The sequence below is a fragment of the Kickxella alabastrina genome (genome assembly GCF_025024165.1).
Source record: "Kickxella alabastrina strain RSA 675 chromosome Unknown BX661scaffold_15, whole genome shotgun sequence".
Taxonomy (NCBI): Eukaryota; Fungi; Kickxellomycota; class Kickxellomycetes; order Kickxellales; family Kickxellaceae; genus Kickxella; species Kickxella alabastrina.
This window is the reverse complement of record NW_026251486.1, coordinates 62,088-84,691: the sequence shown is the minus strand read 5'-3', so window position 1 is coordinate 84,691 and position 22,604 is coordinate 62,088. Positions and strand designations below refer to the sequence as shown.

At 52.2% G+C, this 22,604-nt stretch overlaps 13 protein-coding genes across 13 annotated transcripts; 10 read left to right on the top strand and 3 right to left on the bottom strand.

Moving 5' to 3' along the window:
* The first annotated feature begins 16 nt into the window (after nucleotides 1-16).
* BX661DRAFT_184162 (uncharacterized protein) lies at nucleotides 17-1,618 on the top strand. Its single transcript, XM_051536411.1, is given in 2 exon segments — nucleotides 17-1,326; nucleotides 1,341-1,618. 2 exon segments carry the CDS (start codon nucleotides 120-122, stop codon nucleotides 1,481-1,483), a joined length of 1,350 nt encoding a protein of 449 aa, XP_051390713.1. The 5' UTR covers nucleotides 17-119; the 3' UTR covers nucleotides 1,484-1,618.
* Nucleotides 1,619-3,460: 1,842 nt separating this feature from the next.
* BX661DRAFT_34808 (uncharacterized protein) lies at nucleotides 3,461-4,093 on the top strand. The gene has a single exon (XM_051539096.1). The coding sequence runs from the start codon at nucleotides 3,560-3,562 to the stop codon at nucleotides 4,040-4,042; it is 483 nt and encodes a 160-aa protein (XP_051390712.1). The 5' UTR covers nucleotides 3,461-3,559; the 3' UTR covers nucleotides 4,043-4,093.
* Nucleotides 4,094-4,839: 746 nt separating this feature from the next.
* Nucleotides 4,840-6,526, top strand: BX661DRAFT_206075 (uncharacterized protein; the record flags this gene model as incomplete). Its single annotated transcript, XM_051538612.1, has 2 exons — nucleotides 4,840-5,458; nucleotides 5,853-6,526. The coding sequence occupies 2 exons, from the start codon at nucleotides 4,840-4,842 to the stop codon at nucleotides 6,347-6,349; spliced, it is 1,116 nt and encodes a 371-aa protein (XP_051390711.1). The 3' UTR covers nucleotides 6,350-6,526.
* A 2-nt stretch (nucleotides 6,527-6,528) lies between these two features.
* BX661DRAFT_184158 (Glyoxalase/Bleomycin resistance protein/Dihydroxybiphenyl dioxygenase) lies at nucleotides 6,529-7,249 on the top strand. Its single transcript, XM_051536410.1, has one exon. The coding sequence runs from the start codon at nucleotides 6,607-6,609 to the stop codon at nucleotides 7,135-7,137; it is 531 nt and encodes a 176-aa protein (XP_051390710.1). The 5' UTR covers nucleotides 6,529-6,606; the 3' UTR covers nucleotides 7,138-7,249.
* On the top strand, nucleotides 7,250-8,999 carry BX661DRAFT_184157 (uncharacterized protein). Its single transcript, XM_051536409.1, has 3 exons — nucleotides 7,250-8,286; nucleotides 8,337-8,363; nucleotides 8,567-8,999. Exons 1-3 carry the CDS (start codon nucleotides 7,582-7,584, stop codon nucleotides 8,900-8,902), a joined length of 1,068 nt encoding a protein of 355 aa, XP_051390709.1. The 5' UTR covers nucleotides 7,250-7,581; the 3' UTR covers nucleotides 8,903-8,999.
* Nucleotides 9,000-9,014: 15 nt separating this feature from the next.
* Nucleotides 9,015-9,983, top strand: BX661DRAFT_184155 (uncharacterized protein). The gene has a single exon (XM_051536408.1). It carries the CDS (start codon nucleotides 9,079-9,081, stop codon nucleotides 9,592-9,594), a length of 516 nt encoding a protein of 171 aa, XP_051390708.1. The 5' UTR covers nucleotides 9,015-9,078; the 3' UTR covers nucleotides 9,595-9,983.
* BX661DRAFT_194092 (kinase-like domain-containing protein) lies at nucleotides 9,867-11,919 on the top strand (the record flags this gene model as incomplete). The annotated part of the gene is made up of 3 exons (XM_051537851.1): nucleotides 9,867-9,901; nucleotides 10,264-10,301; nucleotides 10,802-11,919. 3 exons carry the CDS (start codon nucleotides 9,867-9,869, stop codon nucleotides 11,917-11,919), a joined length of 1,191 nt encoding a protein of 396 aa, XP_051390707.1.
* Nucleotides 11,920-12,173: 254 nt separating this feature from the next.
* Nucleotides 12,174-13,746, bottom strand: BX661DRAFT_184150 (uncharacterized protein; the record flags this gene model as incomplete). The annotated part of the gene is given in 6 exon segments (XM_051536407.1): nucleotides 12,174-12,558; nucleotides 12,642-12,867; nucleotides 12,924-13,010; nucleotides 13,029-13,110; nucleotides 13,137-13,249; nucleotides 13,340-13,746. Coding segments are annotated over 6 exon segments (1,225 nt in total), but the record flags the coding sequence as incomplete, so codon positions are not given.
* Nucleotides 13,747-14,572: 826 nt separating this feature from the next.
* On the top strand, nucleotides 14,573-16,618 carry BX661DRAFT_184147 (uncharacterized protein). The gene is made up of 5 exons (XM_051536406.1): nucleotides 14,573-14,868; nucleotides 14,934-14,987; nucleotides 15,122-15,261; nucleotides 15,513-15,587; nucleotides 15,795-16,618. Exons 1-5 carry the CDS (start codon nucleotides 14,628-14,630, stop codon nucleotides 16,197-16,199), a joined length of 915 nt encoding a protein of 304 aa, XP_051390705.1. The 5' UTR covers nucleotides 14,573-14,627; the 3' UTR covers nucleotides 16,200-16,618.
* A 1,827-nt stretch (nucleotides 16,619-18,445) lies between these two features.
* BX661DRAFT_184144 (uncharacterized protein) lies at nucleotides 18,446-18,819 on the top strand (the record flags this gene model as incomplete). The annotated part of the gene is made up of 1 exon (XM_051536405.1): nucleotides 18,446-18,819. A coding segment is annotated over one exon (264 nt), but the record flags the coding sequence as incomplete, so codon positions are not given.
* Nucleotides 18,820-19,360: 541 nt separating this feature from the next.
* BX661DRAFT_126548 (velvet factor) lies at nucleotides 19,361-19,648 on the top strand (the record flags this gene model as incomplete). Its single annotated transcript, XM_051532469.1, has 1 exon — nucleotides 19,361-19,648. A coding segment is annotated over one exon (288 nt), but the record flags the coding sequence as incomplete, so codon positions are not given.
* Nucleotides 19,649-20,675: 1,027 nt separating this feature from the next.
* On the bottom strand, nucleotides 20,676-21,053 carry BX661DRAFT_171747 (uncharacterized protein; the record flags this gene model as incomplete). The annotated part of the gene is made up of 1 exon (XM_051533732.1): nucleotides 20,676-21,053. One exon carries the CDS (start codon nucleotides 21,051-21,053, stop codon nucleotides 20,676-20,678), a length of 378 nt encoding a protein of 125 aa, XP_051390702.1.
* A 591-nt stretch (nucleotides 21,054-21,644) lies between these two features.
* BX661DRAFT_184139 (mitochondrial substrate carrier family protein ancA) lies at nucleotides 21,645-22,588 on the bottom strand (the record flags this gene model as incomplete). Its single annotated transcript, XM_051536404.1, has 1 exon — nucleotides 21,645-22,588. A coding segment is annotated over one exon (919 nt), but the record flags the coding sequence as incomplete, so codon positions are not given.
* Nucleotides 22,589-22,604: the final 16 nt, after the last annotated feature.

The following is a 22,604-nucleotide window of genomic DNA, read 5'->3' as shown; positions in this document are numbered from 1 at the left end:
CTTTCTCAAATTCTACCATTCAATATTTTAGTTTAAAAGTAATAATTTTTCACAATTATATTTTTTCTTTTTCCCTATTTACTTATATCTTCATTAATTCACGTCTTGTTCGTTCAATTATGCTCAGCTACGCCGCTGCCGGCCGCTTGCGCATCATAGCAGCCGATTCTACACGTCTCGGTCTGAACCACATTTCAAAAGCCGCCTATCACCATCACTCTCACCATGGCAAGCCCTTGCACGGCGGCAACAGCAAGTGGGTCATGCGCCTGATGAACTACCTGCGCACAGGCTTCAGCGCGTTTGCCAGCGGTGGCCGTGTTGCGCCTATCAAAGCAACCACCGCTGCAGGCCGCCTCTTTGCAAAAACTTCTGCCGCCCGTCTCGGCGCGCGGCCTCATCTGCGCACGTTGTACCAGCGTCTCTTGTATCAAACTCGCCTGACTCCCCGCGATACATCTCGCATAGCCAGTCGCGCCATCGGGTTTGGCCGCTGGGCCTTTGGTAGCGGCGGCAAGTGGTCGCCCTATTTGCGGACAGTTTCGCAGGCCATGCGCAGCCTGTCAGGTCCAAATAACATTGCATCGGCACGCGTGGTTATGGCCCAGCTCCAGCGCCAGGCCCTGGTTGTCGGCAGTCTTTCCCAGCAGCGCCGCGACTATGCTGCCGTATCACCGCTTGCGTATGGAACTCGGATCAGTATGCCCTTTTCGAAGACCCAACCCACAGCAGCCGCCACTAGACTCGCGGCCAAGAACACAACTACATCGGGGATATCTCCCGCAGCTTCTGGCGAAAATGCGGAAAGCAACGCCAGCGTTGACTACCAGCAAGAGCAGAAGCTGCACCTGGTCGCCCAGGCCGCCCAAGAGGCAGCCATCCCGATTGAGCAGTGCGTGACAATCACTATACCATACTCGATCATGGCGTCGAGCCAACCGCCGTATTCGGTTCACCAGCAGCCCTCTGAATTGGCTCCCCTGGCCAACGTCGCTCAGCTCATTGCTGATGTCCAGCGCATCCAGCAGCGCCACACGCTCTTACTGTCTCGTTTGACCGAGCGCCTGGCCGGGACTGGGTGGAACGTTCAGTACCATCATGTGGCCACACCGACGGAGAGCCTGCGGATCGCCCTGCCCCCATTGTCTGGAATCAACACTGCTGCTGCCCTCGAGGCTCTATTGTGCGACTGGGGCTTTGACACGTCGCTTTTTGCCGCCACTATCCGAGACCCGCTCGTGCCGCTGCCCGCTGCCACCGCTGCCGTCACTGCGCCAAATGCTGCCTGCAATGCCAAAAGCAGCAGCAGCAGCACCATGAAAGCTCGTACAACTCTGAAGACATTGACTCGCGCTTGTTTTCTCTCATTGTTGACCAAGTGGTCGATCCCGAGGAGGCGTACCGCGAGGACGTGCGCGACTTTTTGACTCAAATCGAGCAGATGCCCCGCCTGTCGCACAGACGGCTGTATGGCGGGTGCTGATATGCCTGCTGCGCAGCAGCAGCAATTACCCCGACTCTGGTCCCAACACACAGTGTGTGCTCCCTTTACATGTAGAACGACATGCTGTACATATATATCCATTTTTAAATTCGATTACAAAATAAAAAGTTGCTCTGTTCAAAAATACGTGTCACTCGGCTTGTCGAAAAAATTGTGACTGCGGATAGCCTCTGGCAAATACTCCTGCTCGACTGGCTCTTCATAGTCAGGATTGTACTTGTACCCGTCGCCGTAGCCCATTCCCTGCATCATGCGTGTTGGTGCATTGCGGATATGCATTGGCACGGGCCACGGATTCTCTGCTGCCACAAATGCCTTAACGTTTTTGAACGCCTTGTATGACTCGACACTTTTTGGCGCCCTGGCGAGATACACTACGCAGTGCGCCAGTATTGTGTCGCACTCGGGCATGCCAATGACCTGGCATGCCTGGAGTGTCGCCATAGCAAGTGGCAGCGCGCTGTTGTCAGCTAGCCCGATATCCTCCGATGCCATTCTGACCAGACGCCGCGCGACATACATGGGGTCGTCGCCGCCCTGTAGCATCCGCCCAAGCCAGTATAAAGCCGCGTTATCGTCGCTGCCGCGCACGCTCTTGTGCAGAGCCGAAATCAGGTCGTAGTGCTCATCTTCCCCGTATGTAACATGTGTTCGCTGGAGTGCGCGCCGGATGCAGTCCAGATCGAGATTTGTGCCCGCTTGCAAAGAGTTCATTGCCAAGTCCACGATGTTGATTGCCACACGCGCATCGCCGTTGCTGATGCTGGATATGTACTTGGAAATAGCATCATCCAGTCCTAGCACCTCCAGCCCAAGATCCTGCTGTTTGAGCTGCGCGGCCCGAACGGCGATCGATGCAATATCCTTGTCTGAAAGTGCTTCAAGCCGGAATACCCGGCAGCGGCTCAGCAGAGCGCCGTTCAGCTTAAACGATGGGTTTTCAGTCGTTGCGCCAATAAGCACAATCTGACCGCGCTCGAGATATGGCAAAAATATGTCCTGCTGCGCTTTGTTGAAGCGGTGGATCTCATCGATAAACACAATTGTGCGCTTGTTTGTCAGCCGGTTCAAGTTCCCGGCCTCCTCAATGGCCTTTTTCACATCGACCGTATTTTGTGTGACTGCACTCATCTCTTTAAAGGCCGCGCTAGTCTTGTGAGCTATGATGCGGGCCAGCGTCGTCTTGCCCAGCCCCGGGCCGCCCCAAAATATGCATGAACTCATCCTGTCGCTCTCGATGAGTATTCGCAGAATGCCGCCAGGGCCACCAGCTCGCTCTGGCCAACAAATGAGTCCAACGTTAGAGGTCGCAGGCGCTCAGCCAGTGGAGCTTGGTGTTTTGGATTCTCTTCGCTGAATCAGCAGTTTCCGACAGGTCAGGGTGGCTCCTCTGCTGCGCTAAAGGGGCAGGGTTGTGACTGCGGACGGCTCGCTGCTGCTGTCAAAACTAGGCCTCGCCTTTTTGGTTGATGGAAACATTATAGATGGTGTGCTACTCTTCTGCCGGCTGCTGGGGCTGGCCATGAACATTGTGCGCTTGTTTCCAGCTGAGGATGGCGGCGGCGGCGGCAACTTGCTAGCGTTGGGCGTAGCGTGGTCTTGGCTGATGCTGGCGCCCTTGCACCGCGGTCCATATGGTCGCTCGCATACCATTCGGGCACTAGCTTGTCGCATATAGGGCATGAAACCAGACTACTGGTGGTCGACATGAGGCGACAAATGCAAAAATAAAATGGGAAATTGGGAAGATAGAGGGTATCAATCAGAGTCGCCTTGTGCAGGGCAGTTTTGCGCTCCAAACCTGCGATGGAGCTGACTAAACAAACACCTGCGCAGTTCCTTGGAAGTGCCCAAATAAATTTAAGAAATTAAACGTTGATTTTTAAAGTTTAAAGGTGCTGATTTGCGTTCCGCGTCTCACGCCTTACGCCTTTGCTTGTATTTTTATGCGTGTTCTTCTGTCTTTGCTTCCCCTGTTTGTTTAGAATTCAATTTATATACACTTAATTTACGCACTGTACTATCATAAAAAAAGGAGTAGACTCTGTCCTTCAAATGAATTACTCTTTGGTCGCGACCACGAGTGATACTATACGCGTCTGGGACTTTGGCATATCTGAGCTCAAGCAGCAGCCAGCTGGCTCATCCTACCTCCATGGACGTCGAAAAACCACCGAGCTGTCTGCCGACATAGGATCGAGCAAACAAGGCGACCGAGCTTCTGTATTGATGAAAGCGACGCATACTGCTAATGAGACTTCTGGGATTATAGACGGCATATCGTGTGTTTCGTGGGCAGCCAGCGGCAGCTCGTTTGTTGTTGGCGGCAAAGGAAACGTCATTCGCCAATATAGCAAGGAAGGGGAGTCGCTCCAGGACATAAACCTTGGCGACAAAGGAGGGCGCGCCAGCACAATGGATATTGTGGCGGTCCAACACTACGGCCCCACTCAAAGTCGCTATTTGTCGCTAACAACACCACTAGGCAAGTGCGACACTGGGACTTTGTCAAAAACGACTACGGCAGCGAGTGTCTGAAGCATACGAGCGATATCTCCTGCATGGCTGTCAACACAAAGAGAAAGCTGGTTGTTTCTGCAACTTCCCAGGGCGGTGAGATAGCCGTATACAACATGCTGCTCAAGACTCGCTCGATTTGCGATCGGCCACCCACAGAGCACTGACGTGTGTTGACATATCCTCGGGACTTCGGTCGCAGATTGTCGTTGGCACCGAGGACGGTCTTTTGCAGCTTTTTGAAAATACGCGCGCTGGGGCTGCACCAGTAAAGACGTACTCGCACATACACGCAGCACCCCTGCGCGGTATTGCCTTTCACCCGATCAACAACTCGAGCATCGTGACGTTGGTCTGGACGGCCGCATTGTGATCACAGACAGTAACAATTATGCCTCGGGCAGAGGCGGCGGCAGTGGCGCTATGGATATTGCAGTGGGGTCTCCTCTAACATGCTTGTCGAGTTGCCATGACCCATTTTTCATTGGGACCGGGACCATTGATGGTGAAGCCCTTCTCTATGACATACGCACCCCACAAAGCCATTGTGGAGGGGCTCTGTCGGTGCACAGCGCGCTGTGGTCAGCATTGGCCTTTCGCAGGGCGAGACAGTGGGAAAGGGTGATTTATCGCAGCCATTTCAGAGTTCAGAGGACACAACACCAAACCAGTGGAAGTCTCGGGCAACCAGCCGCAGCGTCAGCGTCCGCAGTGGACATGCTAGCTCTGACGAAGACGCCACGGATATATTTGGAGTCGATAGCAGACAAGCTGCATCATCCAGGGTTAGCACCGCCGGCAATGTGTGCGATAACAATATGCCTCCGCCTGCCGCCACGGGTGGGATCTCCAGGAGAACCAGCAGATTTCTTCCACCTCAGCATCCCAGCATTGGGCGCTATCGCTCGGCGCTGGCAGAGTACCAGTCCAATCAGCCAGCCAAAAGCAGCGCGTCAAAAGTCAGGCCCAAGAATCCATACTCACCTATAGTTCCCGTGAAGAGGCCGCTGCCCGAGGATGACGGGCTGTTTGCTGACGAGAACATGTCCATCATGCGCGACGATCGCTCGTTCATGGACTTACTGTCCCCGACAAAGCTAGAGAGCACTGCCTACGACTCTAAAAGCGCCGTTATAGAGTCCGGCCGCAGAGACATTCTATCTTCCTTGTCTCGCGCAAGTGGCACTGCAGCATTGGAAGTTGAATCTCGTGTCCGCCAGTCTCTACTGCCTGTAGAGACCAGGAGTGAGGTGCAAAGCACAGGCAACATTGGCGCTGGCAGGCACTCTAGCTTCAGCCGGACTGATTACGAGCGCGACTCTGCCAAACCGCAACCGAGGGAGCCATTCGAAAGAAGCATGGCAGCCGCTAGCGAGAGCCTGGAGCCCTCGCCAATCGCACAGCCGCTGCAGTCGGATCGCAGCTCTATGGATCTAGGTCGCATGATGTTGGGGACTCGATGATGGAGATGTTCACGCCAGAGCGCAAGAAAAGCAGAGTACTGCACCCGTGGCCGGTTCTTTTTCTTTTGTCCGCGGGGACCCGTCCAGCTCAATTCCACGCGACATTGTTTCACAACTGTTCAGCAAGCACAGCACTCCTCTGGATGTTGAACCCCGGCACAGCCTGCCTGGAGAGGCCAAATCCTTGACGTCAGTTTCGGCCTCGGCATATAATTTTGCCTCCAGCCAGCAGGTGCAGAGCTTAGGGAGCCAGCTGTGAAGAGCAGACCTCGTCTAGACGACCGGCCCGACCAAGAGAAGCTTGCTAGCAGTTGCGAGCCGCCAGCTGCTGTGGCGTTTAAATCTCCCAATAGGCTGCTAATAGGCAGGCCTGTCCGCCACTCTCCGGCCAAGCACCGCTCGTCTCAGCTGTTCGAAAACCTGCAAAGGCACCGTGCCAACGCCAACGCCAACGCCAAAGGCTGCTTTTGCAGTGCAAACTGAGACTGCTCTGCCGCCAGATACGGCGACTGCGGCAGTACGGGCACCAGCTGCCAGCACGGCAGGCTTGGGCTCGATCAGCAGCAGCGTCCTCCAGAACCTGCTATCCGACGCGCTGGCGCCCCTGCGTGAGCAAATAAGCGGCGAGATCCGCAACCTGCACCTCGATATGATTCGGCAGAACTTCGTGTACCAAGAACAAATTGATGCGCTGCGGCAAGAGTGTAATGAGGCCAAGGTACTGCGGCAAGAGATGGAGCAGCTCCGGCGCGAGAACGAACAGCTCAAGCGCTACGTCCCTTTCTACAACTTTGTTGAAGATGGCAATGCCCGGCCCGCCAAACCCAACAACGATAGAGTTCCTGACGCTGCCCGCCCTGTCTGAAGCGAGAGGACAAAAAAGGGAAGTGCATATTTTTCGGCACGAGGATGAGATGCTTTTTTAATTGGCAAGATAACCTTCTCTTCTCACGCTCGGGTTGTCCGCGATTCCTTATCGCAGCCGTCGCCATATCGCCTGCTGCATTTTCGGTGATCAAGTGCATGCAACCTTTTCCTTTCTGTGTTTTTTTGCTTTGAAACATAACCCAATATTTTTCTACTTTTTTCTCAAGTTCCACAGTCGCAGCCAACCAATATAAAATGCTCTGCAAATTGTACCGTCGCCTGTCGCCACTGGCGCAAGCATCGTCGACCCTGACCTCGCTCAGCGCGCGGCGCACCTTTGTGACCAACGCTACCAAGGAATCGGCGGCCTGGAAGCTGGGACGCCTGAACCATGTGGCCATCGCGGTGCCGGATATGGACCAGGCGACCTTGTTCTGGCGGGACGTTATGCAGGCGGACAGGGTCAGCGAGAGTGTGGCGATGCCTGAGCATGGTGTGTACACAGTATTTGTCGAGCTGGGGAACACAAAGATCGAGCTGCTCCACCCACATGGCGAAAAGAGCCCTATCGCTGGGTTCCTGGCCAAAAACAAGAACGGTGGAATCCACCATATCTGCCTCGATGTGCCGGATATTAAGGCGGCAATCGCCTCCCTAAAGGAAAACGGAGTCCGCGCGCTCAGCGAGGAGCCCAAGATCGGCGCACACAATCTCCCGGTTGTCTTCTTGCACCCAAAGGACTGCGGCGGCGTGCTGGTTGAGCTGGAGGAGCACAAAAAGCACTGACCAATCAGATGCAGGTGGTGTGACGTAGCACTGTTTTGCAAAGGATGCAAAGGCAGCCAAAAGGCCAGCGGGCGCATTTTAAATTTGTTTTCCTTCTTTTCCTTCGTTGCCTAGAATATTATTTTCCAGCTGATTCGGTTTCTTTTACCTCTCATTTTCTTTGGCATTTATTTACACTTTACTCTATTCACCTGCGCATTCTGAACGAATTGTCAGCTTGTGCTTTTTGTTTTTTTGCAGCAACAGTTGTTCGGCGCATTAGAAAGCAAGGGGCTCCCGTGCACAGCGATTACCACAACGGCCGACTACCGGCATAACGACAAACACGCACTGGTTCCGCTGTTGCAGTGCGGCACATATAATGCTCTGGCCAGCTTTTGCCCGCAAGCCAAAAGCCGCAGACCACATAAAAACGCACACTCGCCCACCAGCCGCCCCGCGGGCATGCACATGGCGCCGAACGCCGCTGTAGTGTCCTCCTCGCCGGAGCTGGACTGCTTGAGGCCGAGCAAGCCTTTATCTAACTTGCAAGGTGGTGCCAGCGCGTCGGATGCCGCGGCGATGTTAGAAACGCTCTCATCCTCGAGCGCGTGGGCAGCGGCGGTGGTGGTCCCCAAAGAAAGGAGGCCGTGGAACCAGGTTTTGCGGCGTATGGTTCAGCGCTCACGAGCGGCCCACGACCCGCTGATGTCGCCATCAACGAAGGACTTTGATTCATTTGCACACTCTGTTGCCAGGCGCGCGGAATGTGGCCTTTTAGAAAGCATTGGCGATGCCATAGCGTCGCCGCTGCCTCGCTCGGAAACACACATGGTTGGCGTGAAGGCAGATTGCGACTTAGAAGTCCAGGGTGAAGGTACCGCCCAAGGCGACTCGCGTAGCTTTTACGCGCCACAGCTGTTTTCTGGGAAGATGGACGAATCAGGCGATGTGGCTGACCCTGCATTGTGCGACTCGAACGTATGCAGGCTAGCAATCTCGGAACCTAGTCGCAGCCGTGCTGTGCCGCTAGCCATTCCCAACATTGCTGTGCCTACGCGCCTGGGAGATAATTTGGTTATCATGTCATGCAGCCATAATGAAATTGCGATATCCGAGACAGGGAGCAGCCCGGCGTCTAGCATTGCCCTGGGCCCGCTGTTGCTGCGCGTACAATCAAAATGATACGGCACCGTATACTGGCGTGTGAAACCCTTGAGGGCATCTCTGTGCAATATGGTATACAAGTATGTTTTTAAAACCCAGGTTCTCTGGGGCTACTGCATCTTGTGTTATTTTATGGCATTGTTTGTTCGGCGCAGGTTAGCCGTAACCAAACACTATTTTATACTTTGTTCTTTGCGTGTGTACTGCTTTTGCATGCGCATCGAGAATCCGACCTACTGTGATACTGATACTGTTGTGCTCTTTGGTTCCCTGAGACTTGTAGATTTCGCAACTGAAGCGCCTGAATCGGATTTGGAATTCCAGCGATATTGCCACCCGCGACTACCTGTACATCCCCTTGCGGATGTGCTCGCCAAAGTTTTCTGTCGCGTATATTGAGTATGCCAATGCTGCACACCAGCCAGAGATGGAGATACGCCACGGCCCTGGCATAAGTACCCCATACATTGATCTCATAGAGGTAGCGCTGGATCCAGCGCCCTGTCCCTCACCTCCAGACCACCCGTCAGGACCAGTGCATCTGCATCCAGCTCGCAAGCAGTGGTGGCCTCTTGTCACCTACGAGAGTATCCAGCGGCATTTTTCGTTTGTCATGTAACACTACTTATATTTGTTTTGTCCATAATTGTTTTAATAATACTCAATACTACAATTGTTTTTTACGAAAACTCTGCTTGGCTTGCAAACAACTCGTGTTTATTATATTTATATCCTATTACAACTTTTTTTTGCGCAACATCGTACTTTTTTACTTGTAGCCACGTTATTAACACCATGGAGCTTCCTAATGTCGGGGAAAATTGCGCTGTCGAAGGATGCGGGCACCTTGACTTTTTGCCTGTAAAGTGCGGCTTCTGTGACCAGCACTACTGCTCGAAGCACGGGAACGCGGATGCACACGCCTGCCCGAGCGCGCCTCCGCCAAGCACAAGCACAACGCATATTACCGAAGATATGAGTAACGTGCCTGTTTCGACATATACGCGCCCTGCGAGAACGGGGCCAAAAGACATCCGAACAGAGTCCAAAAATACATTGACAGACAAGCAGCTGGCTGCTCTGGAAGCATTGAGAAAGGGCACTTGCGCTCGCTCCGACAAAACAAGTACCCAACCTATGAAAAAGCCCCGCATATCACCTCAAGCCGAGCTAAGAATTCTCAAGATGAATGCAGAGGGCACCTCCAGCATAGCCGCGGATAGCCGACTATACCTGCGCGTGCAGTGGGAAGCAAAGACCATACAGGTCTTTATCAACAAGGTATGTTTAGCCAACCCAATGTCACTTTGACAGCATTCCATTTGCCTTTTATCGCACATGTGCTGACATTGGTATCGATCACACATTTGACGTACTGCAACGATATAGAACTCGGTTATCGGAAATGCTGCTGGCCGGTTTGCCCAGAAACTCGGCGCAAGCATGCTTCCAGGCAACATTTATCGGCTCCAGGTTGCTGGTGCTGGCGAGTCGCTTCCGTCAAACAAGCAGTTCAGCGAGCTCCTCGAAGCAGCTGCGCATTACAATGGGTTGCTTTACAACGGATGCACTTTAGAATTGATATGCTCACTCGGAAGCTCGCCATGATTGACATCATGTTACACTCGATTGATTGGTTTGAATAGACAAATATTCAGAATAGACAAGCATCCTCAGACACCACGCATATAAATATTACAATGCAATTTAGTTTTATTGGCACACAGATACACGCAAATTAATTGCATGCGGGTGTTATAGTCGGTTTGGTGTACGAAGTTTCTATGAAGTGCGCTGGCAGCCTCGGTCCCACTAAACTTGCGACACAGTGTGGCGGATCGGATCGTTTTGCCATTGCCAACGATCAACATGCACTATGTGCGTGAGTATATATATACACATGGCAGCAGCGCAAATTGTTTATTATTAAACAGAGACCACAATACAAAAACCAGCGTCACCAACCCCCTTCATTTCAAGAGGCAGCACTGGTTGCCAATCGAACGCACATGTTGATAGTAATTTTTGCCAGCCAATCATATCAACATAATGGATGCATGCCTTTTTCTGCGTTTCGGCTCATGGTGAGTAAAAGCTCTTTTTTTCTCTCTTTCTCTTTCTCTTTCTCTTTCTTTTTTCATTCACTCATTCGCTCATTCGCTCATTCGTTCATTCAGACACATACCCTCTTTTATTTCATTTATTGCGTGCTTCTTTGCACTCGTTTTGTTTTCACTATTGACAACTCAACATTTGAAATGGGCCGACCAGGCGCTGCAAAAACGGTACGTGCTATTATCAACATTAGCATTTTGCGGCCGACTCCAATGAGCAACAACCTTGCCTATTTTTTTCTCGTGAAATACGCTCGGCCATTACTAACCTGCCTTTGTTGACTGTTGACGGCCCTCGGGTGTCTTTTTCTGCTGTTGTGATGTACATATTTTGTAGCAGGAGGTAGATACTCTCGCCTCAAACATTGGCACAATGAAGCTGGGAATGAGGGTGGCCACCTCAGCATCCTCTTTAAACAGCGAAGACTCTTTGCGGCAGACATCCAGCAGCCAGCGCTATTGCAATACAGTTGATAATAGTACAGTGAGCACCGATGCTACTAGAGTCGCGGGCAGCCACAGCTTATCAAGCGGGGACGCGGCAAACAGGCTGGGCTCTAGCACTTCCCGCAGCGCGCAGCAGCACGCCACCGCTCCCAATCGCCCGGGTAACTACGCGGGCGGCAGGGATGGCAGCGACGATGGCGATGGCGATGGCGATGACAATGCAAGTGCTAGCACGGGAGGCAATGACAGGAGCAACAGCAGCAGCCGCCACTGGAGCCTGTCAGACTTTGATATTGGCCGCATCCTAGGCAAGGGAAAGTTTGGGCGCGCGTACCTTGCTCGTGAGAAGAACACTGGCTTTATATGCGCCCTCAAAGTGATGTTTAAGGCTGAGCTCCAGGAGAGCAAGATTGAGAAACAGCTCAGGCGCGAAGTGGAGATTCAAACACACCTTCGGCACCCTCACATCCTCCGCCTTTACGGCTACTTTCACGACGAGAAGCGCGTGTACTTGATCCTGGAGTATGCGTCGGAAGGCGAGATGTACAAGCTTTTGCAAAAGCAAAAGACCTTTTCCGAGCCTGTTGCGGCAAAATATATTGCGCAGATGGCCAGCGCACTCGAGTATTTGCACGCCAAGCATGTCATCCACCGGGATATCAAGCCCGAGAACCTTTTGCTCAATGCCAACGGTGACCTGAAAATTGCCGACTTTGGGTGGTCAGTCCACGCGCCAAACTCGCGGAGGCGCACCCTCTGCGGAACGCTGGACTATCTGCCGCCAGAGATGGTTGAGGGCCGCGATCACAACGCATCGGTGGATCTGTGGAGCCTCGGCGTGCTCATGTACGAGTTCCTTGTGGGTGTACCGCCGTTTGAGGACATCAATAGCCACAAGGCGACGTATAGGCGCATAGCCAAGGTCGATCTGCATGTCCCGCCCTACGTTTCCCGGCATGCGTCCGACCTGATAACACGCCTACTTCAGTACGACGGCGCCGATCGCCTGCCGCTCGACGAGGTCCTAAAGCACCCGTGGATTCTGAAGCATATTCCCAACCCGCGAGCGATCTGAGGCATACACTCTGGGTGGTTTTTTAGTATCTGCCATGTGTTTTTTAGTCAGCCCTTTCTCTTTATTTTCCTTTTTTTTCTTTATTATCTATTTACATTTCACTTTGGCAATTTACAAAAATGCAATTGTCAGAGCACATACCCAGCTTCGTTTGCATCGAGGATCTCGTACGCCAGTATTTTGCCATCCAAATACGTCGCGAATAAGGTCATTGGGCCGATATGCCCACGCCAACCGGGTGCCGATACACAGACAACCGTAGAGCTGGCCGTTATTAAGTTCTTCTGGAAGATGGTGCAAAACATCCATACGATACTTTGCGCCCTGGCCGTCGGCAGACTCCAGCGTCTGCACGCCAATGATTGCGACTGTGCCTGAAAACGAGCCAACCACTGCTATGGACATGTCGGGGATCCATTCGAGAAATGAAATTCTGTCAAAAACCACTGCCCCCCTACTTAGTGGCCAGGATTCTCGGTAAAGTGCGTTTTTGATCCTTGCAACAACGGCTTCCTGGGCTTGGGCCGAAGGGTCGATGAGCAGCACGTCTCTTTCAGTGCAGCAAAAGAGTAGTGGTGATGCCATGTGTGGTGATTCGCCCTCAGGTACCATGTGCTCTTTCGGCTGAAATGATATGTCCTGGCGCTATCAGTGTTGCACTCTGCGCTGGGGCTGGGCGTTCTGCCTGTGTGTCCATTCTGTATATCGCCTGCGTGGTCGACAAGTAATTCTGAAATTAGCGCAGTGGCGTTTATGGACAGCATTAAGCCGCCATTGGTATCGCCACTCGATTGGACATATTCGTCGGTTGAATTGGTCCCCGCGCGCCCTTCAAACTCATCAGACTCATCAGACTCGTCGGACTCATCGGGCTCATCGGGCTCATCGGCCTCGTCGGCCTCGTCGGACTCATCAAACTCGTCAGACTTATCAGACTCTGCAGATCTGCTATCGTGCAATTCCCCAGCAAGTGCGCTGGCATAAAATAAAATGGATAGACAAACCGCACTGCCCAGCACCATTGGCTGTATCTGAACGCAAAAGCCAGCTGCCTGCTGCGCAGGGACCAGACCCGGATGGTCGAATCAATACTGGCTGATGCAATGTACTTGCCACCTGCCGAAAATGCAATGTGTGGAACATTTTGGGTATGCCCTTCGAGTTGAAAGCCCTCCGCCAACAGCTGGTGGTCTCGCTATTGTCGTTAGCCATATCACCTCTGGCACCACCGACATTCAAGCGATAGACATCAATGACATGCGCATTGGAGCTGGTGGCAACAGTGTTCGTTGTGCTATGGATAGAACATCCCCAAGTTGATATCTGCCCACTACATATATGTTGACACACGATTAATAGCGATGTGCACGATTGGTATCAACTTGACTCTGATAAACACACATTTAGTGAGATATCTTACTGGTGATCCCAAACAACCGAGAATTCGCCTTCCAGCGCCCATGCAATCGACCTTCCGCTGTCGTAGACTGCAATGACTGTCTCGCGGCCGCCCAACACATCTAGAGATATGGCGTTTATCTTGTCGTCATATATTGGGTCTGGGTATGCCAATTTTTGCCTAAATGTCGGAATGCGTCCATAATGTCCAATGTCGAATATCGATACGTGCCTGTCTATGGCCACAGCTACAAGTGAATTCTGCGACGACACAGCTGTCAGGTTGAGCCGCCATGGTGTGGCATTCTGGTCCTCAAACAGCCTCCCTGTATACAGATGGCGGGCGACGAGCATTTCCAGTAATTTGGTATGGTATGGTTTAATAGGTTAGTATGAAATTAAATTAAATAATATTCTATCAAGCAAAAACGCTAAATGTGTGCTGTCAACTCCTCATCAGGGCCAGCAACCCAGCATGTGTACCTGGCCTGTGAGACTTGCGCATATTACAATCTTGTGGGTGCTGGCTGCGTGACAAAGTTTTCCACGTGAGTGGGCTTTAGTTTTTAGCTTTTTACTTATTTTTATATCTCGCGCAATGGATCTACTTTCTCTCTTTTCCACATGAGTGGGTCGCACAAAGCGTCAAGCGGTCTGTTGTGGTCAATCGGACCAAACCTGTTTTTTCGTTGTTGTTTTTTGGCCAGCTGCCTGGGTTTGTCTTTGCTTCGAGTTGCATCTTTTTTGTCGTTAATTTTCATTTTCATTTCTTCTTTTTCTTATTAGTTTTGCCTAAACTTTTTTATTACACAGGAGACCGCGTCTTCCCTGTTGTCACAGTTACACATTCTAAATCAGCAGAACGGCAGTGCCGGTGGTAGCAGCATAGCAAACGCTTTTTCGCTTTCCGTTTTTTACAATTCCTTATTGTTTGCATGCTGACGAGGGTGTGCCTTTCCAAACACTATTCCAATACTCTCTATTATTTTTTAACTGCAAAATAACAAGCACTACCATTCAGGAGTAGCTGACCACCTACACTTTGGGCTTTAAAAGTGCGGAGTTTAAAGCGACCAACACAGTACAATTCGTTTATTATTTCTTTATTTTTATTTCCCTCTCTCTCGTTTATTATTATTAGCATAATGGGGTCGTTCTTTTCTATGTTGCGCGGTAGCTCGGCGGCCATTCGACTGGTGCTGCGAGAAACTCCAGAGACGCAGAACCAACGGCACGCTTTTCAAAGCAATTCACTGACTTTATTCTTAATCTTGGAGGTAAGAAAGCAGCATAATTCCATTTGTTGCTGAATGCAAAGACCATGCACCAAGCTGTATACAGTTGTGCTTGGACCAGTATTGTACACACTAACAAACTATTTGCGTTTATGCACACTCGCAACCCTTGGTTTTCTGGTGTGCATTTTTTTCTGTGTTTATATTTTAGACCTGCGCAACATCGAGTACATACAGGAAAACTTTCCCGAAGGCTACAACATGCTGCTGACAGGGCATGGGCTGATACAGGACATCCGCGACTACCAGGGCGGCGGTGAAGAGATCCGAGTGGCTATCTCGCAGCCAACAGAGGAGAACGAAGAGGCGGCATGGAGAAAGATATGCCCCTCTGCGCGCTGCTGCTGAAGTGCTTCGAGTACGCGCAGGATATTGGTACGTGGCCATTTTTTGCATTAAGCAGAACCTGACAAACATTATGTTTTCTCTTGGGAATATGCGTGTCTGTATTTTGTGTGTGTCTGGATGCTATTACTGAACCTTATCGAATTTGTATGCTCTTGGTGTAGACAGGATCATACCCACTATCTTGGAAGAGCTGTGCACCCAGGTCAGCGACCAGGATCTGGGAAAGACTGACAGAAACCGTGGTCTGGCGCGTCTTTTGGCTGACCTAATGCAGAACGCGTTCACTTTCGACGCTTTGAAGGTAAGTTTAGAGGCATGTCCACTGCAAATTGCACACGCCGGAACACAAGGAGATATGAGTGGTAAAATGCGGACGCTGCTGGCGGATAAATTGGCACAAAGCACAACAGTTCTGCTAATAGTCCTCCGTTTTTATTTTTTATTCTACTGGAATTGCTACTGCTGCCTATGCTTGCGCTTGCGCTTGCGCCTGCACTTGTGCCTTTCTATTTTTACATTTTCCAAACCTTGTTTGCAAGAGGGTGATTGTAGGCGTCGATCCCAGCAATCCAAAACGACCTGTCGTATTACCGTCGCACGCACGCCCGCATGGCAAAGTCCCAAGATGTAAGTGCATTAGAAACGGGTGTGAGCCATAGCCTGTACATTTTTACGTTTCTTTCAGCGTTGGTGTTGGTCTTGGTGTTGGTGTTGATTTTAGTGCTGATGTTGACTTTGGGCTTTGTGTCAACTAATCGATTGTGTTTTGGATACGGCCACGCCTGTCTATCTGTATGTGTGTCTGTTTTTTTTCTGTCTTTTTGGCACATGTAGGAAAATATTGCGCGCAACGTCATCCCGCAGGACGTCTCCAACCAAATGTCGCTGTTCTATGCGTACCACAACCCCATGGTCAAGGCGGTAGTTGACTCGGCTAGCCAATTTGCCAAGAGCTCGAGAACCGAGGCACTTGTGCTCAACAGCCTATCGACGCTGGCAGCGGGCAGCTTCAATACGCTCAAGCAGAGCAAGGCGGACAGCCCTGAGAGCGAGCAGCTGTGTGTATTTGTCCTGGTCACATGCTGTGTTCTGTACGACTGGATCTCGCCTGAGGGCATCTCCAACCCGCAATCGACCATCGACATAAAGGCCGTCGCAGACACGGTTAGCGGTCGCAAGCTGGTGGATACCACGACTGCCGACAACGTGCTCCGGTCCAACTGCAGGACATACCGCTAGACTGGATGTGTGAATTGCCAATCGGGGCCGGGCACGCGTGGGGGGAAGAAACTGGAGGCGGCGGAATTAATTAATAACACAGCCATAGCAGCCTATCTGCCTGCCTATCTGTCTGCAAAGACAGGCCCTCTGTCGACTGCGGTGGATGGACTCTGGCAGTAACACCTTTAAATCTGTAGTCCGGTTCATCTCGGAGGCCGGCTGGTCTCTGGCCCTCCCACCTACTCGTCAATGTTACTCTTATTTGTGCCGCCGGCTGACTGTGTCCGTTTAGTCTGATCCCTCGCTGTCTCCGACCAATTCCCGCACTTGTCTACTTGCATTCTGGCGTCTTCACATTTTCACAGCCAATTTGTTCAGTTTTTTTACTTCACCCTCGCCATATTCTTCTCGTATCTAATGCTTTAATTGATCCCCATTTACTTTTACAAATCCACATGCATGCACCCAGCCAGTTGGTGGTGGCTGTCAAGCAGTGATGTTTTCTACTTTTAAATCAGTAATAGTGGGCATTTGTTCGGCACAACCTCCTGTGCAGCGCAATCTACATTACAATACCAACATCCCCATTTTTCTTGCGCAGCAACAACAGGCAGTAACAGATATGGAGTTCAATTTTTTGGTTATACAGACTGCTTTATAAAACTGCAACTTGCTGGTAGATCTACTAGGCACCATTCGAATACACTGTGGAGCTGCCAAAGAAAAGATGTAAAAAAATATTAATGACCACAACAAAGAGGGGACAATGGCGTACGCAATGGGGAGGGAAATCTCGATTGTGTTTGCTTTACCAATGTATCACATTGGCCAACATTTGCAATTGGCAGTGATGCAGCCAAAAATACCCCCAAAAAGCAGCAAACACACAATGGCAACAACGTCAACAATTGCAATCAAAGGCGCTCCAGCCACTGTGTAAAACCGTTGTGTCAGCTTTAATGTGCGAGAATGCAATGTTAGGCCCCGAAAAATGGAAAGAAAAATATATACACATGGTGTGAGTGTATCGTCTGCAGACCCGGAAAAAGAAGAACAAAGAGGTGGAAATCGAGATTTAGGACGAAAATCTACCAAAGAGACGCAAAAAGAAAGTCTGTCGGATCCTGCTGTATGCAGAAAATCAAGGCGAAGCCATGCAAGGCAGGCCAAATATGGAAAGTTTGGTTGGTTGGACAATGGAACTGAGGGCTGGTAACGCGACAGAGAGAGCCATGTAGTTGCGCCAGAACTGGCGACAACGGCGACAACAACGACAACGGCGGCAGTTGCGCAGTGGCGGCAGTTGGCGGCAGTTGGCGCGCCCTTCTGCCAACTAACTCGCCTCTGGCTGGCTTGTTGACTGACGGTGACTGCTTGCCTGTCTGCCATCTCCTTGTTGTCTCAGCCCCAGTTTTTTTAGGCTGATGAGCAGCTCAGAATGGCACACATAATCAAAAAGGAAGTGCCAGGACAGCCAGAGGCGGCTTTTAATTCGCTGACCAGCAACCTGCAGAAAAAACGTGTCCTTTTATTTTTTTGCAGGATTTTGCAGGTCATCGCCAACCCGAAAAAAGTGTATTTTTTGTATCTCTCTCAAATTCGAAATTCAATTCGCACTTTAATTGCTCGAGCACCCACGCCTCTCTTAGCCTTTTTTCTTTTCTCAGTTTTTTAAAGATATTTGCATTATATATCACGAAACTGTGTGTACAGTCACCTCTTTTTCTCTTCTTTTCTCAGTTTTTTATTATTTATTGCGTCGCCTTTAATTCAAAGTCCGCGCCATTTCACTGCTAATTCGCCACCAATTCACTGCCAAGCCACGCACGCTCTCTCGCTTGAACACACGCGCAAACGGGCACATAGGCACAAAAGCCTTTCACACACACACATAATTAGGGATACGGGCGCTGCCTTGGAGCTCAGCACCCATGGAGAACACAGTTCACTTTGGTACTGTTCAGCAAAGCTTGAACAACAGACGGCAAATGTAGGTCGAGCACCATTTTTTCTGCAAGAGACTTTTCTATTTATCATATTATGCTTCTCTCTTTTTTGCTTCTATCTGCCTATATTTTACTGTCTTAACCCGACGCCAGCCTGCAGCATCAGTACCGTGGCCCGCTCGCGTATTCCTCCATCATCGCACCATCAACCATTTGACTAAAGAACTAACTAACCGCTTGCAATACTGACGGCCGCATTTTATTATGTATTTTTCTCGCTTCTTTATTTTGCATGTAAAAATGCTTTTTGACATGTAGCGAACACTCACTGGTTCTGCGGCAGGAACCCAACCGCTCACGAATGTGTGGAATTGGCGAAAAAGGTAAGACACCCGAATTTACAGCACTAATTGTTAGCCATGTGCCTGGGGGAGTTTTTTCTTCTGTTTTATTGTTGGCTCACCTTTTGCTTGCGTTTGTGACACTCGGGCAGGGCGCCACGCTAGAGAAAAGGAAGCCTCGCTCCCTCCTTTCTTCAAGCAAGGTTGGCTTGGCTATGGCAGCGGAGTTGCTGCATCTGCATCTGCCTTCACCCCCGGCCTCTGCCTGGTGGTAACGCTGCGCATTGCGCGCTCTGCGCACCAAACATGCAATCTAATCACAGATCAAGCAGGCTTTTGATTTGGCGTTGCAGATGCCACGCCCTTGCCCAAGCCTTGCATATTTACACATTTGTGCATTTGTTCATTTTTTTGCTGATTTGCGCATTTGTTCGTTTTCGCCCTTTCGTTCGCTGCCTGCTGTGTGCTGCATCACTAATAATAAACCACAAGGCTCCCGCCACTTGCATTCTTGTTCTTTTGATAGCAGACCGGCGACCAGTCGACCCGCCGCCGATAATTCAGCTGCATGTCAGCGACCCGACAACGGCAAACAATAGGTAAGCAGGCACGCTTGGCGGCTATACGCGCACACGCTGGTGGCAAGCTGACCCTTGATCCGCGGTGAGTGTGCCCGTGCAATGAGCGCGTCCGTGCAATGAATGCGCTCGTGCTGCTGGCAATTGAACACTTCACTAACCCAATGACTCATCCTGCTTGGGCTCTGTATTTCTTGTGGACTTTGTGGCGTAGGGTGTATCTGCACAACCCGTACTACTTTATGTACGCGACACTGATGGACGAGCGGGGCGAGCGCGAGCTGAACACGCTGAGCGACAAAAAGGCGCGAACGATGACAGGATCGGTGGTGGCGTCGCTGGCGCATCTCAAGGACGTCAACGGCAATGACGGCGCGTTCTTCGTGTTCCCCGATCTGTCAGTGCGCTGCGAGGGCGTGTACCGGCTGAAGTTTTCGTTGTTTGAAATTGTGGGCAATCAGGTATTCTTTTGCAAGTCGATCACGTCGACGATGTTCACAGTGTACTCGGCCAAAAAGTTTCCGGGCATGGACGAGTCCACGCGGCTGACCAAGCTGTTTGCCGAGCAGGGCCTTAAGATTCGCGTGCGGAAGGAGCAAAAGTCAGTGCGACCAAAGGGAAACCGTTCGAGGCTGGTGTCAACAGCCATGCACTCTGACGCGGCCTCACCATCGCACATGTCGCCGTGGGGCGCATCAGCCGCCGCGCCATTCGCGCAGCACCACGATCACCACGATCCGCGCGATTACCATGATTATCACGATCCGCGCGACCACGATTACCATGACCCGCACGACCACCGGCTGCAGCCCCAGATGCTGCCCCAAATGCACCCGCAGGTGCGGCCGCGCCGCCTAGCGCCTGGGGCAGCACACACATGCGCCAGGCGCTGGACCCTGCACGCGCGGCCCTGTCACAGTCGCCGCAGCCGGCGCGCTATCAAGGCCATGGCCACTACCAGCCGCCGCTCCATGACTCGCTGCGGAAGCCGCTGCCCAGCTACTCGCACCCGGCGTCGAGCTCGATATCATCGCCGAACCCGGTCAGCATGGTCGCTTCGGCGCCGCAGGCGCTCCAGCCGCACGCCCATGCGCAGGCGCTGCCGCCGCCGCCGCCGTCGCAGCTGCACCACGGCCAGCCACCCACCGACTACTTTGAGGCCCCGTACCCGCAGATGCTGCCGCCGGCCCATACGTTCCCCGCATACCGGCCGCTGCACATGGCTGAGGATGGCCGCCCGCCGTTGCAGCAGCAGCAGCAGCACTTTGGCCAGCACCGCCCGTGGAGTCCTCATCACCGCGCGCAGGTGCAGAGTCACCACAGCCCGGCACACGCTGCCACCAGCTTTGTCAGTGAATCACGCTACAGCCCATACACACGCCAGCCCGACGCCGTGCGAGACCCGCGCCATCGCATGTCGCCCAGCGTGCGCATCAGCTCTACGGTTGTGCCGCCCGCCCAAGATGCCGCGCAGCAGCAGCACTACTACCACCACCCACCCGCCACCAGCAGCGCCCGCTGCATTTTTCGGTTGTCACTTCGTCGTCAGCTCCAGAGACCCCGAGCGCGTCGACGCTGGCGCCAGCCGCCGCAGTTGCGCACGCCCATACCAGCCGGCTCGCCGTCGACTCAGCCCGCCCTACCGGGCCCAGCCTCCGCAACAGCAACAGCAACAGCACCAGAACCAGCGCCAGCACCAGCAACAGCACCAGCAACAGCACCAGCAACAGCACCAGCAACAGCACCAGCAACAGCACCAGCACCAGCACCAGCACCAGCAACACCAACAGCACCAACACCAACAGCAGAGCGCCACAGGGACGCCTCCTCCCTCGTCACCGGAGCCGCTGTCTGCACCGCTGCTCGTCCACCGCGGAGAGCCCTGTGCACGCATGCCACGCCACGCGCTGCCGTCGTCGGCGTCAGCGCCACCCTAGCCAAGCCGCACACTTTACTGCCAAGCATTGCATTGGCGCCCCCACCGCCCCAGCCCCAGCAGCGGCGCATTGCTGTGCACAACCTATTGATATCGGACAACTCGTCGCCCGAGCAGATGAGCAAGGCGTCACCGTAGCTTTTGGCTGCAGCCCTTGGCTTGGGGCTTTGCTTTCTGCGCAATTAAGGCTCTGCCGCTGCCGCTGCCTCTTCCCCCTCCCACCATATCGCATACACACACAAACTCACATACACATCATTTGCGCACCTAGCTTACTTATGAATAAAATATTTATCTTGCTCCTTGTGACTCCACATTAAATGAAGTGCTGCCAACGCCAATCTTTTGAGCAGAGACTGGCATGGCAGTGCTGGATCACCCGACCAAAGCTGCTGGGTTCTCTCGTAACCTACAGGACAGCCGCAACATCAGTCTGTTTCTACATAAATAAATATCTATCAATTTACCTATAATTGGAAGGATACTTATATCATTTCTTAAACCACTTCTTCAAGGTCGTAACGTAGCAAGCCTCTCATTCCTTATTTCCAGACCATCTTGTCGATGACGCAATAATATGTGCAACTTGCATCTTTTAAAGTTTTGGAACAATTTTTTCTGCATTGATCATTGAGAGGAAGATAAAAATGAAAGTGATGACTAAAAATGGTATGGCTAAAAGTTCGCCTACTTCTTGAGACCCATCCACTCCTGGAGCTTGTCGTAGAAGACAAGAACCAGAGCACCACCGGTACCGCGGATGATGTTGGAGAGACCACCGTGGAAGAAAACCTTGATGCCAGCCTCAGCGTACAGCTTGCGCAGGCAGTCAACGGGGCCAGTGTACAACTTGACAGCACGGCCGGACTGCATCATGAGGCGACGACGGATAGTATCGAAGGGGTAGGAGATAAGACCAGCGATAACAGTGACGGCCTGAGCAACCATCCACGAGGCAAAGAGGCTGGGGTTCCTGTTGTTGCCGAAGACAACCTGCTTGATGGTATCGTAACCACCGAAGTAGGCGGCACGGTAGACAATGATACCAACAACGGACATGCCGAAGCCCTGGTACAGACCGCCCATGCCGTCCTTCTTGTAGATAGTGGAGATGCAGTTACCGAGACCGGTGAACTGGCGGTTGGCGCCAGTGCCGATATCGACGGCCATGCGGGTACGCGCAAAGTCGAGGGGGTAGACAAACATCAGGGAGGTGGCACCAGCCATACTGCCCGATGCCATGTTGGCACCGAAGAACTTCCAGAAGTCGGTATTGGGGCTGTATTTGGGGAACATACCCTTGTACTTGTCCCAGAAGGCAAAGTTGAGCACCTGCATGGGGAAGTAGCGGATGACGTTCGACATGTTACCGCGCCAGAACGAGCCAACACCCTGCTCGGCGGGGATACGGCGGAAGGCGTCCATGATGCCCTTGTAGCGCTTGTCAGCGGCGATCTGGTCAGATGAGGCCTGGACCTGGAGCAGCAGCTTGACGCGCTCGATGGGGGCAATAATGGTACTGGAGACACCAGCGAGGATGCCACCAGCGGCGAGGTTGGCAACAAAGCCGATCACCTGTCTGTTAGAGTTATTGGCATCAGCCATTGTTTCTGCAGCTCTTA

Coding starts and splice junctions, on each gene's coding strand:
- BX661DRAFT_184162 (XM_051536411.1), top strand. CDS start 120: ATGCTCAGCTACGCCGCTGCCGGCCGCTTGCGCATCATAGCAGCCGAT.
- BX661DRAFT_34808 (XM_051539096.1), top strand. CDS start 3,560: ATGAATTACTCTTTGGTCGCGACCACGAGTGATACTATACGCGTCTGG.
- BX661DRAFT_184158 (XM_051536410.1), top strand. CDS start 6,607: ATGCTCTGCAAATTGTACCGTCGCCTGTCGCCACTGGCGCAAGCATCG.
- BX661DRAFT_184157 (XM_051536409.1), top strand. CDS start 7,582: ATGCACATGGCGCCGAACGCCGCTGTAGTGTCCTCCTCGCCGGAGCTG. Junction 8,287..8,336: donor TGGGCCCGCTGTTGCTGCGC/GTACAATCAAAA, acceptor GAAACCCTTGAG/GGCATCTCTGTGCAATATGG. Junction 8,364..8,566: donor CTGTGCAATATGGTATACAA/GTATGTTTTTAA, acceptor TGAGACTTGTAG/ATTTCGCAACTGAAGCGCCT.
- BX661DRAFT_184155 (XM_051536408.1), top strand. CDS start 9,079: ATGGAGCTTCCTAATGTCGGGGAAAATTGCGCTGTCGAAGGATGCGGG.
- BX661DRAFT_184147 (XM_051536406.1), top strand. CDS start 14,628: ATGCAAAGACCATGCACCAAGCTGTATACAGTTGTGCTTGGACCAGTA. Junction 14,869..14,933: donor CCGCGACTACCAGGGCGGCG/GTGAAGAGATCC, acceptor GCATGGAGAAAG/ATATGCCCCTCTGCGCGCTG. Junction 15,262..15,512: donor TCACTTTCGACGCTTTGAAG/GTAAGTTTAGAG, acceptor GGGTGATTGTAG/GCGTCGATCCCAGCAATCCA.